We start from the raw sequence: 22,947 nt of genomic DNA on the forward strand, positions 1-22,947 counted from the left end.
TCTCCTTGCCTTAACCCCAGTGCTTCTAGGAAAAAACCATGAATGCCACCATTAAGTGATATAGAATATATGAATGTGGTAACACATTCCATTACCCACTGGATGAACACCTCTAGAAATTGAAATAACTGCAGGGTAGCTCTTTGGATATCCCCTTCAATTAAATCATAAGCTTTCTTGAGGTCCACCTTAATTGCACACCTCGTGGGAAAATGCTTTTGGTTATAGATTGCTAATAGTTCCTACTTGAGTGGAATGTTATCACTAATTCTTCTGCCCGAGACAAACACATTTTAAGATGAGCTAATAAGGCCATCAAGGGTTGCCTTCATTCTATGGACAAGGGTTTTGGCAATCACTTTGTAAATCATATTACAGCACGCGATTGGCCTATACTCTGCCACTGTAGTAGGCATCTGCACCTTTGGAATAAGCACAAAGAATGTAGTGTTAACTTGTTTAAGCAATCTACCTTTTGCAAAAAAACTCCTTCACAGCCTGAACTAGCTCATCACCTAGAAGCAGCCATGTTGCTTTAAAGAAGCTAGCTGAAAACCACCCGAACCAGGCGCTTTGTCAATAGCAACATTGAAAACTGAAGCTTTGATCTCCTCCTCACAAACAAGGGCAACCAAAGAATCCACATCATGTAAGTTGACGGTGTATCTAACCAAAGGCACAACTCTAGGCTCACTAACCTCTCTCTCCTTATTCCTCCTAGCAATCTCTGATAGAAGCGCACAAATTCCTGTGTCACTTGATTCTGATTTGACACAGTCTCCCCATTTTTCCGTGTTGATTTGGAATGCTTTATGCACTGTTCGTCGAGCTTTAACCTTCTAGAAAAATAATTTAGAACAAACATCTTCCTCTTTCAGCCACCTCATTTTGGCCCTATGCTTGATCATAGAATCTTCCTGATTGACAACTTTCACATATATATACCATCCTACAACACTTTACAAGCTGAACTAAAAGCCCATCACGCCTATAGATTTGGAGCAGCTGTTGTGCCTGAGCTAGATACTCTGCTGCAAATTTAACATTCATAGTGAGATCTCCTTTAAGCTTTGTCTGCTTTCTGAATATAGGCTTAAGTAACTTAAGCTTATGTTCCAAGGAATACTATGTTGTGCCGAGAATGCTACCACACCCCTCGACAATCTGTAAGAAAGCAGGATCCTTGGCTAGAAGATTATTGAATCAAAAAAGAGTTCCCCCTAGAACCTAGTCCCCGGCCATCGAAGAATCAATGGAGAGTTGTCTGATGTTTGTGGAGTGCTATAATTATATGAACTCTCAGGCCACATGTCCATCCAGGCTTCATTACCATTCTATCTAGTCTCTTCCATAAACTACATCTTTATCACTACAGTTATGCCATGAAAACCACGCCCCTCCTCTCGCAATGTAACTAATCCTGATTCCAGAAAACACTGATTGAACTCATTCATTGCCTGGGTCTGATCTGATGTTGCTCCACAAATCTCGCTAAGATCCACCATAGTGTTAAAATAAGCCACTCCACAACTCCCTTCGAGAGAACAGATTATTAGCCCCATACAATACTGTTATCAAACAGTTGGTGTGCAACCTTCTGTTTGATACTGTGCAATGTATAAACTGCCCAAGGACACCCTTTATCTCCAGTTCCTCCTCCAATTCATCCCATCACACCCATATCCTATTTCCAGGCCCAGCATAATACATGAACCAAGTAATTCTGTAGCAATATCAACTTCTGCAACTTCAGCCCTCGTCTTCTGTTTTCAATAGCAGCAGCATCTCACAGCACCTCACCTCTGGAGATAAAGCTGCCTTCTGCTTTATTTATAAAGTCGTGCTTCTTTATTTTACGTTTTATAAGCAGACAGGGACTTCTTTCTTGTTAATCAGCATCCACTTGGCACACACGTGGACTTGTTAGTTAGAAGCAATTAATCTCTTCTTCTTCTCTATACATATAGCTTCAACAACTCTATAACTTGCTTCTAGTTTTCAGATGAATGAACACAGGCCTTCATTCTTGATTTTCAGCATGTATTTTCTTTCTGCAATTCATGCTTTTTCACATGGTATCAGAGCCTTTTGTTGAAGGTCACTGGATATCTAAGTTCAATACAGATACGTAATACTTTTCTCTGCAAATTTAGGCGAAAATGGCAGAGATGTCTACTACATCGACACTACCTGAACGGCTACAACTCCATGGGTCTGATCACCCAGGAATGGTGCTAGTGAGTGCGCCTCTCAATGGAAACAATTACCTCAATTGGAGCTTCGGAGTCAAACGTGCATTGCGTGCAAAGATGAAACTCGGTTTCATCGACGGAACATCTGTAAAACCTAATGCAAATGATCCTCATTTTGAACAATGGATTAGGGTGGATAATATGGTTACCACCTGGATTTTAAATTCGATATCCAAGGACATAGTAGAAGCATTTATGTACACAAAATCTTCGAGAAATCTATGGCAAGATCTTGAACAATGCTATAGTGAATGCAACGGACCGCAAATGTATCAACTTCAGAGAGAAATCAGTTCTATGCTACAAGGGAACTCCTCGCTTTCGACGTACTTCACAAACATGAAAAGATTATGGGATGAGATGGCAGAACTAAAACCAACGCCACAGTACACCTGCAATGGCTGCAAATGCGGCACCTGGAAGGCTGTTCCAGACTCTGCAGCCTTTACACAACTAATGCAATTTTTCATGGGCCTTAACGATGCATTCGTTAATGTGCGACATCAACTTCTAGTTATGGATCCAGTTCTTTCGATTAATCGAGCGTATTCCATGGTTCAAAGTGTAGAGAAGCAGAAACAAATTCAAATGAAAATAGCGGATACCACTGAACACACAATACTCCATGTCAGGGGTGATGGAAAATCTGATAGAAGGCGGAACGTGGCAGATAGACGAATCCAATATTGTACACATTGTCAGAGAAATGGACACAACAGAGACTCATGCTTTAAACTCCACGGAACACCGGATTGGTAGAAAGAACTTGTAGACAAAAGAAAAAAGGAACCAGAGAGGACAAATGGATATAATGTAGCGGCAGCTGCTCGAACAGAGAACTTGACAACCTCTTATTCGAAGGAAGAATAGTTACATGAGTTGATTCACATTATGAAAAGCACCATGCAGCCTACTGTACAAAGTAATATGGCACATACCGACGATTTTGCAGGTATGAATGAGGTTTTTACAAGTTCTGGATCTAGCATTGTGTCTTCTTGGATTATGGACACAGGGGCAACTAACCATATGTGTGTTAGTAGTTGTTCACTTGATAATAGCACATCCTTATCTCGTCCTGCATTGATACATTTACCTGATGGTTCAACCCAAACTGTTACACATGCTGGACATGTTTGTTTGCATAAGAACTTCATACTCACAGATGTCTTAATTGTCCCTTCATTCAAATTCAATATCCTATCTGTATCTAAGCTATGTACTTCCTTATCTACTAAAGTTTCTTTACATGCGTCTCATTGCGTGTTTCAGGACCTGAAGACTAGAGGGATTATGGCTGTGGGAAAAAGAGTAGGAAATCTGTATCTGTTGAACAATCTTTCCTTTGAACCTGCTGTCATTTCCTCTTATGTAAACAATGACTCTTCTTGCTTTGCATCACATACTTGTGATGACTCTTTGTGGCACAAACGACTGGGGCATCCATCCCCTATTGTACTTCAACACATTACAGAAATAAAGAAAGAAATTGGTACACATAATTCACACTATGACATTTGCCCTCTTGCCAAACAACATAGACTCTCATTCCCTTCTAGCATCTCACAATCCACAAATTTATTTGATCTCATTCACGTTGACTTGTGGGGACCGTACCACATTAGCTCATTATCGGGTTGTAACTATTTTCTAACAGTGATAGATGATTTTAGCCGTGCTACATGGACTTTTCTATTGAAATACAAATCCTAGGTTCCTCAAATCCTAGAACACTACTTCATAATGATCCGAACTCAATTCCAGCTTGATATCAAAACTGTACGCTCAGATAATGGCACTGAGTTCACCAATGCCAAATGCCAATCCTTGTTTACCTCATTAGGAATTCTTCACCAAACTACATGCTCTTACACACCACAACAAAACGGCGTGGTAGAGCGCAAACATAGGCATGTTTTAGAAGTAGCCCGGTCCTTACTTTTTCAATCTCACTTGCCTAAACGTTTTTGGGGGGAGTCAATACTTGCTGCAACTTATCTCATCAATAGGTTACCATCCTCTATACTTGACTGGAAATTACCCTTCGAGCTTTTATATAAGAAACCTCCTGCTCTCACTTCCCTCAAAGTCTTCGGGTGCCTATGCTATGCCACAAAAACCATGCCTCACAAACTTAAGTTTGATAAGCGTGTTTCAAAGCGTATATTCTTGGGATATTGTCAGTCAAAGAAAGCATATAAGGTATACGATCTTGATTCAAACACTCTTTTTGCTTCTAGAGACGTTATCTTTCACGAATCTATTTTTCCTTTCCAATCCTTGCCCTCTACCACTGAAAATATCTCATTGCCTTTACCTATATCTGATTTTCAAGATTCTAGTGTCCAACCTGAGGTTCCACCCCATCCTCTGCTACTGAAACACATTCCCCTATTCCAGTCTTATGATGTTCTCAAAGGGTCACTTCTAAGCCGTCTTGGTTATCCAATTATGAATGTAATTGCTTGTTAACTGATTCTTCTTGTGTGCCTACTTCCTTTAATGCTACACACATACAGTATATTGCCCATTTGTCCACTTTGCAGGAACCTCAAAGCTACATTCAAGCTTGTAAAGACCAACATTGGGTGGATGCAATGAACCAGGAATTACGAGCTCTTGCAGATAACCAGACTTGGGTTCTTACCTCCCTTCCACCTGGGAAACGGACCATTGGCTCACGCTGGGTATACAAAGTAAAGCTCAAACCTGACGGCACCGTTGATCGGTACAAAGCTCGCTTGGTGGCTAAGGGGTACAACCAAATCGAAGGCATAGATTACCTTGATTCCTTTTTCCCTGTAGCAAAATCCGTGACAGTTTGTTTGCTCCTTTCCTTGGCTACTTCCAAGTCATGGCCATTGTTGCAGCTCGACGTCAACAATGCTTTCCTCCATAGCCATTTAGAAGAAGACGTTTATATGGAGCCCCCTGCTGGTCTTCTTGATGTTATTCCTGGTCAAGTCTGCAAGCTACAAAATTCCCTATACGGTCTTAAACAAGCGTCACGCCAGTGGAATCTGGAGTTAACTACACAGCTCCTTGCTTTTGGATTTCGCCAGTCGTCTCATGAGCATTGCCTTTTTATCAAGCGGTCTGCTTCTGAGTTTACTGTTCTGTTAGTATATGTTGATGATATCATCTTGACTGGTTCATCTGAGCATGCTCTTCAATCTATCAAGGATCATTTACATCGCTTATTCACTATAAAGGATCTCGGGCCTGCGAAATACTTCCTCGGCCTTGAAATTGCACGTTCATCTCATGGCCTTCATGTCTCTCAGCATAAATATCTCTTGGACATCTTGACAGACTGCTCCATACTCAATGCAACCCCTGCTCCTACACCTCTCCCTTTTGGCCTAAAGTTGGTGCTCGATGATGGTGCTTTATTACCTGATCCTGGTCGCTACCGGCACCTCGTCGGCCGTCTTTTATACTTGGGCTTTACACGCCCCAATATATCATTTATCGTGCAACAATTGAGCCAATTTCTCCAAGCTCCACGCACTTCTCATTGGGACGCAGCTCTCCATGTCCTTCGCTACTTAAAAGGTACTTCATCCACTGGCTTATTCTTCTCCTCCTCCAGTTCTGTTCAGCTTAGTGCTTTCTCAGATGCTTCTTGGGCGTCATACCTTGATTCTCGCCGGTGTGTCACTGGTTATTGTGTCTTCTTGGGCTCCTCTTTGATCTCCTGGAAAACAGAAAAGCAGGCCACCGTTTCTCGCTCTTCAGCTGAGGCGGAATATAGGGCAATGGCTTCAACTGTTTGCGAGTTACTTTGGTTTTCTTTTGTGATGCGTGACTCGAGTATTCCTGTTAACTCGCCTATTCCTTTTTGGTGTGACAATAAAGCCGCCTTGCATATCACCGCAAATCTCGTTTTCCATGAGCGCACTAAACACCTCGACATCGACTGCCACTTAGTCCGTGATCAGTACAAACTTGGGTTTATTTCCCCATCGCACATCCCCGGTTCTGACCAAGTTGCTAATGTCTTCACCAAATCCCTGCCCACGGCCATTTTCACTCGCCTCCTGTCCAAGCTGGGCCTCTCGTCCTCGGCTCCACCTTGAGGGGGGCTGTAGCAATATCAACTTCTGCAGCTTCAGCCTTCGTCTTCTGTTTTCAACAGCAGCAGCATCTCACAGCACCTCACCTCTGGAGACAAAGCTGCCTTCTGCTTTATTTATAAAGTCGTGCTTCTTTATTTTACGTTTTATAAGCAGATAGGGACTTCTCTCTTATTAATCAGCATCCACTTGGCACACACGTGGACTTGTTAGTTAGAAGCAGTTAATCTCTTCTTCTTCTCTGTACATATAGCTTCAACAACTCTGTAACTTGCTTCTAGTTTTCACATGAATGAACACAGGCCTTCATTCTTGATTTTCAGCATGTATTTTCTTTCTGCAATTCATGCTTTTTCCCAAATTCGAACTAAGACTGACCTTAATTCTCTTGGCATCCCTTTGCGCCATTTTGGTCTCATTAGTAATTGTCTAGTCATCTCTTGGTCAACCCTGTTCATCTTCTCAGCCCTATCACACTTTTGGTCAACCCCCTCACCTTTATCAAGGTGGCCGTCAAAGTCAACATTCCCACATTTCTTATTTTGGGACTTTGGCACATAGATAGTAATAAGGTTAATTATTTTTTTTATTATTAAAAAATAAATAAATTATATAAATATAATTCAAAATAAATTATATAATATAAATATAACAAATCGCGAATTAGATCCACGATTCGAATAAAAAAAATATTTTTTTTAAAAAAAAATTAATCAAGTCGTGGATGAAATCCACGACATGAATAATTCATGTCCTGGGTTTCATTCACAATTTGTGAATTGTATTAATTTTTTTGGTTTTATTTTATTTTTCATAAATTAATTATATTCAATTAATTTTAAAAATACAATGAACCATACAAATATAGTAGTATATATTTTTCTATACAATTTTAAAAAAATACAATGAACTATACTGATAAGTTTGACACAGTATTGGAACCCTTCGATTGAAGCCCGAGGCCAAATTTAAAATTAGAAAAAAAAATGCAAGTAATTGATGTGATATTATATATGTATAAATTATTATCTTATAAAAAACCTACTTTATGAATTATTGTATATTAAAAATAAATGAAAGTGAATTGCTAATTTTTTTTTATAAGATAATAATTTATTAATTTATAATATCATAGGAATTACTTGTATTTTTTTTTAAATTCTGAATCTGGCATCGGGCTTCAATCGAAGGGTTTCAACGCTGTCGCAAACTTCAGAAGAGCTCATTGTATTTTTTTAAAATTATATAGAAAAATATACACTATTACATTTGTATGATTCATTATATTTTTAAAATTAATAAAAATTAATTGAATATAATTAATTTATAAAAAAATAAAATTAAACGAAAAAAAATTATCACAATTCACAATTTGTGAATTGTATTCATGTCGTGGATGGAATCGACGATTTGATCAACTTTTAGAAAAAAAAAATTATTCGAGCATCTGCGACCGTTATATTTATATTATATAATTTATTTAAATTATATCTATATAATTTATTTATTTTTAATGATAAAAAAATAATTAACCCTAGAGCGGCCTCCCAACCCCACTGGTCACCACACTTACCATCAATTGACCAAAATTCTACTGGCAAGTGTCGTAGTTGAATCCAAATCTGCACTTTCTTAGGTGAGCGCTTCCTAAGAGCCATTTTCGGCTTTCATTTTTAGAGGACGATAGGTTGACCTTGAAAGAGCGAGGGACCCTCCTAAATAATCTCTTCCATCACAACAACTGATTTAAACTAAAAGAAGTGAACCCAAAAGCCATAGCAATTACCTCTTTCACTGCCAACCAAGTTGATCGAGCGAACGAGTTAAGATGTGAGCCAAGTGTGATAATTTTGTGTCGTGTTTATTTTGTAGTTGTTATAAGAACTAAAATGTGTAATCAACAAAAACATCTACGTCGTATGTTCACATCACAAAATATAAAATATTTAAAAATTCTTAAACTTTTTATATATACATAATATATCTATATCTTTTTCCCCATCACCACCATATTCATCTTCATCAAAAATCATATTTATTAATATATAATAATATAAATTATATATTAAATAGCAGAATTATTAACATATATACATAGTATAGTAATATGAAATATATATCAAACTTGTACGAAATATTATAAATTTTTAGCATCAAAAGAAATTTTTATTTTTGAAATTTATGTATTTATTATTTGTTATTTTATAATTTGAATTTATAATAAATACTTATTAAAATTACAAAAGTAAATTCAAAATAATTTTTTATTTATAATTATTGCAAAATTATAGTTAATTAGTTAATCATGACTTATTATTTTTACTATATTAAATTATTAAAAAGAATTAGACACTGAACATTGTGTTTGTGAAAATAATTATAGTTGGAAATCAAATTCAAACAAAAGGGAAATTTTTTGAAAAACTTGATAAAAGAAAAAAAAAAAAGAAAAATAACATTAAAGAAGGATAGCGTGAGATATCATTGCTACTAAACCCAAGTAAACGGGCCCTTCATGTATTAAGGTACAGATACTATACATATTATGCCGCACTTGTTTACGATAGTAACAAAATCCACAATCACAACACACTTTGATAAAAGTCGATCTAATTAAGATGGTTTGTTTCCAATTTATGTGCAGTTACAAAATGTCGTTCCTAACAAGTTTAAACCTACTGTTCCTCTTCTGGCTCTTCCTCTTCCTGGAGAAGGTTTTCTCTGTTGTCATGTGCCCAGAAACCCCGTACATCTATAAGCATACTTGCAACAGTCCCACCCTGTTTGCATGCAAGCAGATCAGCCAGTGTTATTGTCAACGGGTCGGCTGGTTTCACCATATCCCAGATTTCATCCCTTACGTCCTCAATACACAGCTCATAGTTCCCCCCCTCAATCCATTTCTGGTGGACGTCCCTGTTCATTATTGGGAAATTATCCAGTGTCAGTGTCATCTGAATGGAGAATTCTACAGGATTTCAAATTTGACAAAATAAATTCTTGGATAAGGCCCAAGCTCAATGTGCATGTATCTGGCAACTTGAGACATGTGGATCTTGCTCAAGAACCACAAGCAGGAATTGCAGAAGCTTTTTGTTGGAAGATTGCATCAGGAAACATCAAAAACTCTTGATGTCACCCTTCTTTACTTCCATACTTTAGTTTTGCTTAACATGATAAAAAGTAAAAAACAAAATTTCAAACACATTATTACATACAGCAGGCAAAGGAAGCATTTTTAACCCAAACCTGAACAATGTATGGATATCTGCAGTTGTGAGGAACCCCCTTCCATGAAGATCAAGACAACGAAACAAATATGTTAATCCTTCTGGAGTGTCTTTGTTCTCTAGAGCTAGAACAAAGTCAAGAAAACTCTCAAAATCCATTTCCCGAGCATTACCACCTCCACTTTTGCCCCGTCGGACATGCTCATCAAACACTGGATATAATCATAAGAAAAAGTAGCAGTTAATCTCTTTAAGAATTTTAAATTTAAGAATTATCTTTAAGATTAATAATACCCTCACATTCAGTTAATCTCGAGAGACCATGAACTCTTAACCACTGTTTTTGAGGACATTAATATAACCATCCACAACACATTCATTTTCAACTCTCGTCTAAAATTCCGAGTCGAGTCAAATTGGATACTTAAACTCCGGTAGAGGGGGTACAAAAATTTTGGGATGTACCCAATGGATGAGAGACCGACATGATCTGGAGGACAGGTTTCAAGGTCGAATCCCCCTTCCCTCTCATCTCTATATATCCAAAGAACACATACCAACTGTGGGAATAAATACATGCACTAGGACAAATCTTACCAACAATTCTATTCAACAAGGGCATGCATTAGTTTGAATTAATGACTAGCAGTATAGTAAACCCCAAAATTGATTATGGGGCTGTGTAGCTATCTTCATTGGTCATGAATAATTCACATGAGTTAACTATAATAACCTGATACTTATAAGCAGACAGCAAACAAACTAATAAGCAGCAGTGATTTTTGGAGCAGTACTTGAAAGACAAATCTCATGACACATACACATAGAGGAAAGAGGAAGGCAAAACAAAAATAGAAACATTTACAAAGCATAGGATGAGACAATATCTGGGAGCAGTTCTAAGTAATAATACATGAAGTGAAATTTTAACTTAGTACCATTACCAAACCGATCTTAAAGTCAATGGCTTCTAAATTAATAAAATATTTAGGAAGCTCTACTTGCCACTCCATTTAACAAGATATTTTGGAAGGATCATTTAGTTGTTCGAAGTTCTCACATACTCCCTGCATTCCGAAAGATGGCCCTACTATGATCTGAGATAAAAGTTTAAAAGCAAAAGTATTGTGTATTTTCGTTACTCTTATAAGTAGTTGTTGATAATCAATGACTATTATTTAATGGAAAGGAGTAATTTTTCATGAGAAATAATATTTTCCGGAGATTAAGAGTCTTATCTTGGAATGACACAGAAAAGAAGCAAATATATTTGGAACAGAGAAAGTATCATTTCCATTTGGAAGAAACTAAGATTTATGGCTCAACGCTTGAAACAGGCCTCGTTTAGAGAGAAATAAGAGTGCTTCACGTAGGTTGGAGAATACATCAGAGAGAATTAGAAACCATTTTTCTTCTTATTTTCTACTTTTTATGGTAGATGTGATCCATCCCTGAGCTGTGACCAGCGGACTATATAGTCATTAATCCCAAGAATGATAGTAGAGGCCCATAAACCTCTTATACCTGGGGAGTTCCCCCATTTTCTAGTTCACAAAACTTCATTTCTATGCCAAAATAATTTATTTTTAAAAGGAACTTCGGCGATATAAGCAGTTCCTGGATAAGATGTGCAACAGAAATTCTTCAATGAACATGAAACGGTCACTTATAGAATAGCAAAAATATAACTGATGTTGCAAACGATACAAAAAACAGAAGAGCATCCACAAAATGGAATATAGGGCAAACTCAGTTGCAATTCCAAGCAACGCTAAAATTCTGAGTGAATTGTTTAGCAAATCTCGATCCTGGGAGAGGGGTACAGGGTCAGTTATACCTCTTTCAATAAAAATATCTGTCAATGTCCCATCTGCATAATCTCGAAGCTCCAGTTTGCTCAGAGTTCCATTCATATCCTTATCAAGAGCAAGGAACATATCTGCATATACCAGTTCTACCAGTTACAAGCTAACGCAGCAAAAAACTGATACAAATCAGGAAAACAAATAATAGATAGCCATGAATCATTTCCCCACCTCCACAAACACAGGCAAAATAAAACTAAAAATACTAGATATCTCAAACATTGCAAGATTCAATTTGAGTTTTGAAGTATCAGTAGGAAAAAAATCTTCATCATCCCTAAATTTTAACTTCATTTTCAGAAGCTGATCTATACTTTTAAATTTTATTGATATTGTAGAGCTGACCAAATTCCACCATTCCCATACAATTTTTACAAAAGAAGCAAGTTATAGGTAGAACTACAGAAGTGCCCTAGTGTTAAATGATAATGCATTCCCCAAATATCCAATTTTGTCTATAATCCAGTTGCAAGTTAGCCCTTATGATTTACTGATAAAATGATCTTTTTTGGTATGAGCATATGTCAATTCATATCTAAATTTGGGTCAAGGGAATTATATACATACACAATACACAACGATTAAGACTGATGAATTAAAAACATACAGTGATTGATTTTTAGATATTGAGAAGTAAAGCAAACAAAAATTTAAAAAGTATGTCCAACATATACTTTACAACATAAAAATATATTACAATAGAGTAAACATATTATTGAATTTTTATAAATTAATGCTTCTTGATTGTAGTTTAAGGCTTGTGTCACGCATTTTTCAATAAGGTTTTCATATTCTCAAAAAATTTATTAAGAGGGAGTTCCCTAGAGTAACTAGTATGGTTGAGAAAATAGAATTGCCTAGGAAACCTTCAACAATTCTTATTCCTTTTACAAATACCTATCCTTTTTTATTAATTAGTTTTATCAATTATATTTTATTCATATCCATTTAAAATTTGTTCATTTTATTAGCTGTTATTCATTTCCTCTTAATCTTTTTTCATTCAATTAAGTAAATATAACAAAAAACTTAAATGATACACACGCATCGATTGTACTTCATTCTCTAGTTCCCAATAAATGTTACTCTTACCTTGATAACGAACCATGAAGGTATAATTTTATATTTCTCTTTATTTTTAACATTTAGATTGTTTTATATTATTGATTAGGCCTAATTAAAATAAAGCATGAAGAGAAAATACAATATTTTATTACTATCCAAGTTTATTTTAAGTATTAATTTTATACAACTATAAATATAAATATTTTGTTAATATCGTCATTCAATTTTTTAAGTTTCTGTTATAATAATTATAAAACTTATAAAATGAAAATCAGATTAGCCATTTAACAGGATATTTATTAAAATATAATAATAGACAATACAAAGAACTAAAAATTATTAAAAATTTATTATTAGATTAAGTTTTCTTTCGAGATCTATATTATCCTCTACACAGCACTTTAAATGCATTACATAAACCAAATCAAGTAATTATATATGCTAAAATTTGATATATGCAGTTTCACCAAACATGGTGGTTACTCTAGGGGAACTGGACTTAATAAATAGTATATTAACTATAAACTATGCAGCAAATCACATTAAATGTAAACTATGAGGCTAAGTACCCTGCACATGCAGAATCGTACATAATATCATTAAATATTATTCCAACTGATACATTACATATTAAATTTGAATCTAATCATGCTATCCAAATCTAAATAGTAAAATTTAAAATTTAACATGAATTTAAATAAAGAGCATCTTGTCACTTACAATAATTTACTAGTTGACATTACCGACATCTGTAATATTTATATTGTCATTAAGAAATTGCATGTCTTTTGCACAGGTAAGATGAAGCACTTTGCAAGTTAACCATTCTGATCAGAAAAGGAAAAGGAGTAATAACTATACTACTAAGGAGCTCAACTGATATTGAGTAGTTATTAACGATATATTACAAATCGTTCGAGAAGTAGGCATTAAAACACAATTAGAAAATAACTAAGAAGCATATAAATGGTAATATACTGAAATTAATAAACAGGGGACAAAAATCAAAACTTAAACTCATATAAATTGGATAACAGATTATTTTCATACAAATACAAAATAATAATATAAGGGACAATAAGAAGAAAAAGCCAAGACCAACATGGCAAACATTGAATCAAAATCAAATCAAAAGAAAATGGTGGAATTAGCATATTCTTTCCATCCCCGAAGTCAAACTCCCGTTTGATTCAGATTGGGTTTAGATGAGTTGATAAAGCGAAAGGTTTGTTTATTTGCATTACTGCCCTTAAGAGTAATGATCGAGAAATACTGGTGCCACATACTTTACTGAGAGGTTAGTTAAGGAAAAATATTTCTAATTTAGGAATTGATGCTTATATTGGGATGTCGAAAAGGAAAAAAGACATAATTTTGGGACTAACATATGATATAGAACCTCAGGGATGACGCCACTAAAGGGAAATTATGGATGCATATCAGCTTTTCTATAAAAATGACTTTGTTAAAATACTATAAAAGCCTATAATATTGAGAATACATGCCGGAATGTGATTGGAAGGACAACATTGATAGTTTCAGAACTTTAAGATGACTCTTAAAAAAATGAGTTGAAATTTTAGTGGTGAAAATGAACTCCTCTAGATGGTTAAAGAACAAGGAATAAGTAACAACTTAAATGCTCTCTAATATCTGCAGCATTTAGACTTATGCAATACAGCAGACACAGAAACACACACAGAAATATTAAGGCAAAAGCCTAACTAAATTTGACGAACTGACCACATATGCGTTGAGCAGATGTCAGCGAAAACCAGTTTTCAGCTTGTTCAGTATCTGTAGCTTCTTCCTCACTTTCCTAGCGTACATGAAAGAACACACAAAATGGAATGTAAAAATAAGCAACACATTGACCAAAGAAGTTCAGCTGCAGGACGCAGCATGAGGGCAAAGAGTAGAAAGACTGCTACCTGATACATGAAAATGAATTCCACAACAAATTGGCTAGTGATATAGGTACAACTTTGTATTGAGGAACTTAGGCCTCAAATCGGAATTAAAACATGCTCCCATCAAACTTGAATACATTGATGAAAGTGGTAATGATTAAACTAATACATTTCATCTATGACGTATTCAATAAGAAATACCTGGTGTAGTTCCATCAACTCCTGAAGACAATTACTAAGCAGGACTTTCTTTATGCATGCCTTTCCTGTTATTAACAATTAGTTTTTAGGCTCAATTGTAAACAAAAAGGCAACACCTCCATGCAACATAATTATTGAACTGAATGACAACCTCGTTTATGTGGATCACAAAAGAAAAAGAATTTGTGTGCGGCTATGCGACAATACATCTGAACAAAAGCTGCAGGCATGTCTCTTAGTTGTGCCAAATTGGGAATGAGACCTCTTATATAGGATTCCATTTCCTATTTCCAAGAAGAGTAAAAGAAAAAAGAAATTAGCACATTTAAAGTCATAGTCAAGAAGCTAACCCCCCAATATCCCCACAACCATTTGCATTATCAAAGACTCGGAACTACAGTAACATACATGAGGTTGGAGGAAGCCATCAGAATCCTCATCAAGCTCACTCATATCGATTCTGGCTTGAGTAAGTGAAACCTGAAGCATAATGAAGCAATACTCGATTACAGTAAATTTTTGCATTCAATACAACTTTAGAACATCCCACCCTCTCTTATTTACATAATGCATCTACTGATCAATCCACCATGAAACAGACTTTCTACTGAAAGTATTTCATAGTAACATGTACTACCTATAACGTGAATGGTGATAGCACTTGTGGATAGTAAAGATAAGACTGACAATATTAGTAAGGTGAGCTGTTTTTAGTAGGATATGATCTTGAGTCCGTCAATCATCTCCAGAGGAATTTGCTGAAATTCTACTTGCAGACCCGGATATCCCATCATAAACCATGCTTGTTAACTAATTCATTATTTTATCAGAACAGCTAGATGCTTGGATCATCTTACTTCCACATATTCTTAAATGACTGGATACCTTAACCAATGCATCAATCCAACCACATTTAATCAACTTTATATGAGGAACAAAACCTGATAGATAAATTGCTATAGTTTGTTGAATAAGATAAGGATCACAGTTAACTATCTCGCAAAAACGATGAGGCAATCAAGGGGTATCAATTTTAAAATTTTTTTGAGTTTCTTATGATACCGCTGTATTTAAATTAACTATCTTGTGGAAAGTTTACTTTTATGGTTAACTCTACGCCCTTATTTTTAATTCAAATATACCTCATAAGAGGCACAGAGAGGAAGCTCAAACGAGGGTTCCATACCAAAACAAACAAACTGCAATTCCACCCTAGAAAATCAAAATTTAAGAGGGAACGGATTGTGTTGAAAGCTGTAGGTGTTAAAGGAGCAGCAGCCTTTACCGTACGCATCACATAGAGATAGAAAGGTAAGATGGAAATTCTTCCTGATTCATCCTTCTCAAACTTCATGAAATTTGACGGGCTGAAAAAGCGCCGACATTTAAGGCCGATCTGTTCTGTACATACGGATGCAATGTGGCAGAAGTCTTCATAATTCATCTAAATAATAACAGAGTAAATGAAACTCAGTAAAACTTCACTTGACCAATTATGCAAGCCTTAGATTCTACAATGTAGTGACCTTAAAAACTAATATATTCAAATACAATGGAATTACTGATAAATTCAAAGATATGTAACAAAGAGGGGAAAACACTATTGTACAACCCAGTTATAGACTAATTAATTGCCAAATCGAAAAGTTCATTTAACACAAGCCATTCAGATTGAGGATATGAATGCGGCTAAACTATTCGGTGACAAACAATTTGACATACTGCAAACTGGAGTAGTTTCATTGAAGTGCATCTAAGATTTACAGACCATGCAACGATGCATGTTGGATAGATACCACAAGATAACTGGAGATTGTGGCATTAAAGTTCTTCAGTATTTGATGTTTTGTCTTTTCATAAAACTCATACAGAATGAGAATCCGGAATGCATGCATCAGTATTAGGTAATAAAAACGTCTTTAACATTGTAAAATTATGACGTTTTTTATACTACGTTCATCTCTCAGTCAGGAAGTAGAAGATAATGATTCATATATTATATATATAATTCAGGAAACTGGAGGTTTCCCCAGTAAAAATTCTGCAGTATGATGTCCCCCATTTTTGGGGGGGACTCTACACCAGAATAAATACTTTAAGACTACATCCATATGTTTCATGATGCAAGCTGTGAACACTTCTGGATGGAAGGATAAACCAACAAAGACTATGGGAAGTTTCCCCAAAATAAGGTGGGTGGAAGAAATCAAGTGAGAATGCTAATAGTTGCATTCCTCTATAAGTCACTGGAAATGTCAAATGAACAATGACCTACCTTTTCAGCTCCAGTCGCATCATCGATAACACAATTTTCCCTCAGGCAAACCCACATAGCATCAAGGTCATCAGCATTCAGCAAAAGATCAGATTGTTTCTGATTAGAGAAAACTATTAGTACTAATCATGCCTCTAAAATCAATCCAAGAAAGCCATTATAGAACATAAGATGAACTTATCGTCTGAATTGTGAACGGGAAGAAATACAGAATCTCCCAACTGCATGCCAACCCCCAAAGGTACGGTGAATTTATTTCAACCAAAATTTACAAAAGGAAGGAAAGACAAAGGCAGAAAAATAAGAGCTCCAAACCCAAAAACTACTGCAATCTGAATTCGGATGCTCAATGTCAACGATATAAAGATAAAGAAATAGGTTTAGCGGAATAAAACCAGATCTAGGAGTAGTTAAACAAAAAATCACAACCAAATACCTTGAGAAACCGATATTTTGCCAGCCTCTGGACCCTATGACTGATGGAACCTTCTTCAGGTTTCTGAATTAGAAAGAAAAAGTAGTACAAGTGTTCAAGAGAAGAACTAATAAGGGTACGAAAGCACCCAATATCAAAATATACCTTCTTGTAGAAGCTTGGAATGGTGCCAGCTTCTGCGCTCTTTTGTTGCTTCTCCTTAAAAATATCGAGCAAAATTCTTTTGGTCTCCAGTTCTGAATTAAGCATTTATAATTCCAAATTCTCAATACGGGGATTGGATCAAGATACTAAGTGTTTGAGCACTTGTCAGTACATACATACCCATTAGGGCCTCGGATCCGAGGCCAGCACCAGATCCGATATAGCGGCGGAGATTACGAACCCAAAGCATGGAAGAGGCCGACGGGATTTTCCTCTGTGCCGATGCCTCGCCGTCACTAGACCCGCTGTACATTTCCAATTAATTCCAAAACCCTTCTTCAACTCGACCTGTATCTTTCTTCTTCTTTGTCTAGTTACAGATTCCACGGGTACTAAGCTAATCCAAGAAATAACAATATCCAACAATGTCTGGCGGAATCTGAGAACTGGGAACAAGGAGGTGACTTGTGAGGGGGATCTGTACTCCTGCACTAAGAATGCAGCTTCTAAGAGTGTGGTTGGTCTATTGATTTGGATATTATACATGATTCAAATGTGTATAGAATTGAGGCGTACTCTATTAAGTGTTTTCAATTTATTGCATACGTTAAATTTATTTTAGCATTAAATAATTATATTTAACTTTTACATTCATTATTATTTTTTATAGGATTAGTTACATTTTGGTTTTTGAATTATGATTTTTTTTACATTTTTGTATTTAATTTTTTTTTATTTCAACTTATCATCTCAACTTTACCAAATTTTATATTTTTTCATTTATAATTATTTTTCATCAAGTTTTTTGTTAAAAAAACATTACATGTGGTGCAAATGTGATATTTAAGGGTTATGTGATGTGATATTTTTTACATATGCACAACATGTGATGTTTTACCGGTAGAAAATCAACAAAAAAAGATCATATAATGGTCAAGTGCATATTTTGCAAAGTTGAGATGGCAAGTTACACAAAAAAAAAGTTTAGATGTCAATGTGCATAAATGGACATAGTTAGGATGGCAAAATATAATTTATTCTTTTTTATAATGGAAAATTGCATGAAACTCCCTAGTGTTATGAAAAATTCAGTTAAAACAACCTATGCTAAAAATATAGACAAAAAAGATCCTATCCTTTTTGAAATTTTGCACACTCTCCTTTTGTCTTTTGTTTTACTTAATGGAGTTAATTATTTTAAAAATTTCCGTTATATCTTATGTAATATAAATTATTGTTGTTATAATAATCTTTGGATTTTAATGATTGCATTAAAATCATAGTATTTAATCAACTTTTAATAGTCACTTATTTTCAATAAATAAAAATGAATAGTCCAAATTTTATATATTTTAAAAACATATTCTATACTTATAAACATATATATATAGGGGTAGCAGATAAGTCGAGTCGGCTCGAATTTGAGTTCGACTCGAGCTCGAGCTCAGTTGTGTGTGTTCACCTGGCTCGCGAGCTGGCCTTTTATATATATATATACATTTTTATTTTTAAATTTTTTATATATTTAATTTTATATTTAATATTTGATCAATTTTATAATCAAAATTGACCATATATTATAATTATTAATCAATATCATGCATTTTACTTTGGATGATAATAAATTATGGTACTTTTATTTATACATTTAATCTTTATAAAAAAATAAATTTAATCAACAACTTAGTAAATTATAATATTTTTTGTAATTAAAATTATTATTTAATATGACATATATAAACTTTATGTTATATTTTAATATATATTTGTATTACGTTATATTTTTTTTAAATTGACAAGTAATTCACTTATTATTTTTTATTATTTATAAAATTATGTCAAAATTTAGTAATTCCTATGAATTAATCTAAAAATCATAATAATAATAATAATGATGATGATGATGATGGTTGAACAATTCTAATTATTATTTTATTATATAAATAATGAGATTAAAAAATTTAATCAATAATTGTGATATCTTAAAATTCAAGCACTCGATTCATACGAAATTTAAATATATACAAGTCTTAAAATTCAGGCACTCGACTGTGACATCGTGCCCAGATCTGGGTGGCTGACGACACTCATCGCCACCCAGATCGAATGATGTCGCCACCCAGAGAGGATAAATGTATAAGATGTAATTTTATCCATTCAAAATGGTCAAAAACTGAAAGTAAGTAAAAATATTATCCCACTCTCATTTCTAGCCCATGTAAGTGACTTTTCTTTTTTCTTTTGTAATGAAAAGGGTTTTTATTGTTGGGTTTTATAATTATAATGGGCTTTTTTTGTCTAGTTAATTTACACAGGTAAGTTTTTAGCAATTTTCCAATAGCACAGGGGGTATTATGCAAGTTGCCCTTTTCATAACTACATTTTGATAAAAAAAAAATTCTTATTCATTTTATCCTATATATATATTTTAAGTAACAAGCTCGGTTTGGTGTGCTGTGCTCGTATGGATGACCTTTCATCTGCGCATCACTTTGAGGAATCATTTTCTAGTGGACTTGGCTAGAAAGCTTAGAACAGATTCACGAGGAACTCGAACCAATCCCTGGATGTGGGGGAAAAAAGATTTTTTTATTGAACGTATTAGTGATGAAAAAAAAGGTATGTGCGAAAAGCTGATTTCCCAAAGCAGAAAGCGAGAAAGGGCTTCGCTATGAATCCGTAACGACGTACCGACTGGCTCTCTGATAGATTCGTAGATAGAATGGCCTTTAATCGACCCCTTTCTATCAATGGTGCAGTTGAAGCAGCTAATAAGAACATCAAGAGGAGATGTGGACACTTTCAGTACCCTTTTTCCTTTTCCTTGCAGTTGAAGCAGCTAATAAGAACATCAAGAGGAGATGTGGACACTTTCAGTACCCTTTTTCCTTTTCCTAGACAAGACTGAGTCGATTGCCATGATACAGTAGACTAATACCTATTCTTACTGCAATTGGACAGAGTCAATGTCTCCATCAATACTCTTAGTCCATGATCCTGCGCCTAAAGCACCGAAGGAAGGGTAGACAGAGTCAATGTCTCCATCAATACTCTTAGTCCATGATCCTGCGCCTAAAGCACCGAAGGAAGGGTAGATGCGGCTAGTGCGCTAGAATGAAAATGTCTTGTTCTATTCTAATCTAAGGCTCGGAAGAAAAGTGGAAATGGAAGCAGATCAGTTTCGGGTGAATGGATACTGTAGCACCCCCTTCGCTACAAGAGCTATATCTACCCTAAACGTCATACTTATAGTAATCCATGTGTTCATATATATACATTTGCACATAATCATCTAATTAATTTGCATACGTAATCCCAACGTCATAACGACATAGTCAACCCACAACATCACATATATACAAATCAAACACCACAGGTGATCCACCATAGTTGATCGCTACGCCTATGTTCTCTTTATACAAATAAAATAAGATTTGTACTCTAGCTGACAAGAGGAGAAAATAGCATACTGGCCCGACCTGCCTGAGTATAGTGCGTAGACCTATTCTTCAACAGTCAAACACCTCAAAGTCTACTCCTGAAAGAAAATGTCAACAAAGGGATGAGCCTGCCACTCAGTAAGTAAATAATCAGCCCTATTTATATATGTATATCAAACACAGCCCAAACAGGACAAGTAGGCAACATGCATGGATTACAGTCAATTTAATTCCGACATAATCAATTGTAGTACACCACATAGCTATCTCACAATAAAATAATCAATTAAACTTCCTTTTTCCTAGTTTGCTTACCAGAAAGTGATATCGTGTTTTTCCCGTCAACTCAATCTCACCGTTATATAAATTTAAATGAATCCCCTTGACAGCCGGCTCATCAATCTCATTTCGCGTCATAGCTCTTTTCAATTCGCATCGTAGCTCTTTTATTTCGCATCATAGTTCTTTTCACATCACATCTTTTTCATATCGCATCAAAGCTCTTTTCATTTCATTTCTTTCTCATATCGCATCAAAGCTCTTTTCATTTCATTTCGCCTTATAGGCTTTTCAACACATCAAGGGGTATTCACGCCACAATATATATTCAATTTCCACCACTCCCTCATTTTCACATATCACCATTCTTGTAAGCAACTAGTAACGTAAAACAGTATCTATTCTCATTTTCGGATATCCAAAACACATCAAACAACAAAACATAATATTTCAACGTATTTGCTTATTTCATGTACACAATACCATCAATCAAATCAAATCAAATCATCCATCACTCATATACTTTCAAATAAATCCATATCAGCACGAACCACAAATTCAGATAACAGTAAAATCACAATTAAAGATACATATATAGACAATACTAATTATTTACTTATTTCAACCTCACAACGTTTCTTTCTACTCGATCGCTAATTGTCAGTCCTTTCACCTCACCCCCGTATCCTATAATGAGTTATACCACATACAATTAATATATCGAGAATATCCTAATTTCTTTTAAATATAAGATTGAATATCATTTGTACAATTTCTAATAATACTTTAATATTTCATTTCTATTGAATATAAATCTTCTTTTTTTCTCTTTATTAATATACCATTTATTAAATATAATTTTCAGAATATTTCTATGAATTTTCTATCAATTTCTCGCTATTGTACTCTTTAATTGAACAATAATACATATAATTGCATATTTGGTTAACAATTCCGATGGAATTATATAAATTAGCTATAGTAATATTCAAATCTAACGAATTTAATAATCCAATTAACCAACGATATTATTTTTATATCCAATTTGATATTTAATTCGACACTATTCTAAATAGCCAAACCCGTAAAATACTCCGATTAAATGGTACATCGCTTAGTATAAACAACATTTAATAAACGGACTAATTAAATAATATAATCATATAAATTAATAAAAATTATAATTGAAAACCTTACCTCCGCCGCGAACTATGGAAACAGGAAATGAAAATTGCTTAATTTGGTAAAATTGTGAGTGATTGAACTCACATATCTATATATATATATACATATATGTAGGGGTGGGGCGGTGGGTGATGGCCCACCCCCAAACCCTTTTGTCCTCTCTTTCTCTTTTCTTTTTTTCTTTTTCTTTCATATATAGGTATGTATATATATTATTTACATATATATATATATTTATTATTTAGTAATATATATTATATATAATAATATTATTATTTTATTTATTTAATTAAATTTTTTTCAAAATACCATTTACGTCCTTCCTAATTTTTTTTAATTAATATAAATTGTCCCGAAATATTATAATAAACTCCAATTTAATTCATTCAAGTGTTATTATATTCCAATTAAGACCCCATAATTTATTTACTAATTAACTAAATTTCATAAAAATTTATCAGTTAATCCCCCAATTATATATTATAATTTTTGGGGCGTCACAGATACTATGAGATAGAGCGAGAAAAATTGAATTTGATTAATTCAACTTATAAGACTTTGGAACAATTAAAAAATTACAAAAATGAAA

The 22,947-nt window shown here is 34.5% G+C and overlaps 2 protein-coding genes across 2 annotated transcripts; one reads left to right on the forward strand and one right to left on the reverse strand.

Annotated features, from left to right (window-relative positions):
* LOC105172255 lies at positions 2,160 to 3,011 on the forward strand. The gene has a single exon (XM_011093629.1). The coding sequence runs from the start codon at positions 2,160 to 2,162 to the stop codon at positions 3,009 to 3,011; it is 852 nt and encodes a 283-aa protein (XP_011091931.1).
* On the reverse strand, positions 8,787 to 17,990 carry LOC105172221 (probable serine/threonine-protein phosphatase 2A regulatory subunit B'' subunit TON2). The gene is made up of 12 exons (XM_011093594.2): positions 17,635 to 17,990; positions 17,455 to 17,546; positions 17,311 to 17,373; positions 16,875 to 16,973; positions 15,885 to 16,043; positions 15,008 to 15,079; positions 14,751 to 14,883; positions 14,600 to 14,664; positions 14,232 to 14,307; positions 11,396 to 11,497; positions 9,578 to 9,770; positions 8,787 to 9,244 (listed from the first exon to the last, which is right to left on the reverse strand). The coding sequence occupies exons 1-12, from the start codon at positions 17,765 to 17,767 to the stop codon at positions 9,004 to 9,006; spliced, it is 1,428 nt and encodes a 475-aa protein (XP_011091896.1). The 5' UTR covers positions 17,768 to 17,990; the 3' UTR covers positions 8,787 to 9,003.

The sequence above is a fragment of the Sesamum indicum genome, linkage group LG10 (assembly GCF_000512975.1).
Source record: "Sesamum indicum cultivar Zhongzhi No. 13 linkage group LG10, S_indicum_v1.0, whole genome shotgun sequence".
Taxonomy (NCBI): Eukaryota; Viridiplantae; Streptophyta; class Magnoliopsida; order Lamiales; family Pedaliaceae; genus Sesamum; species Sesamum indicum.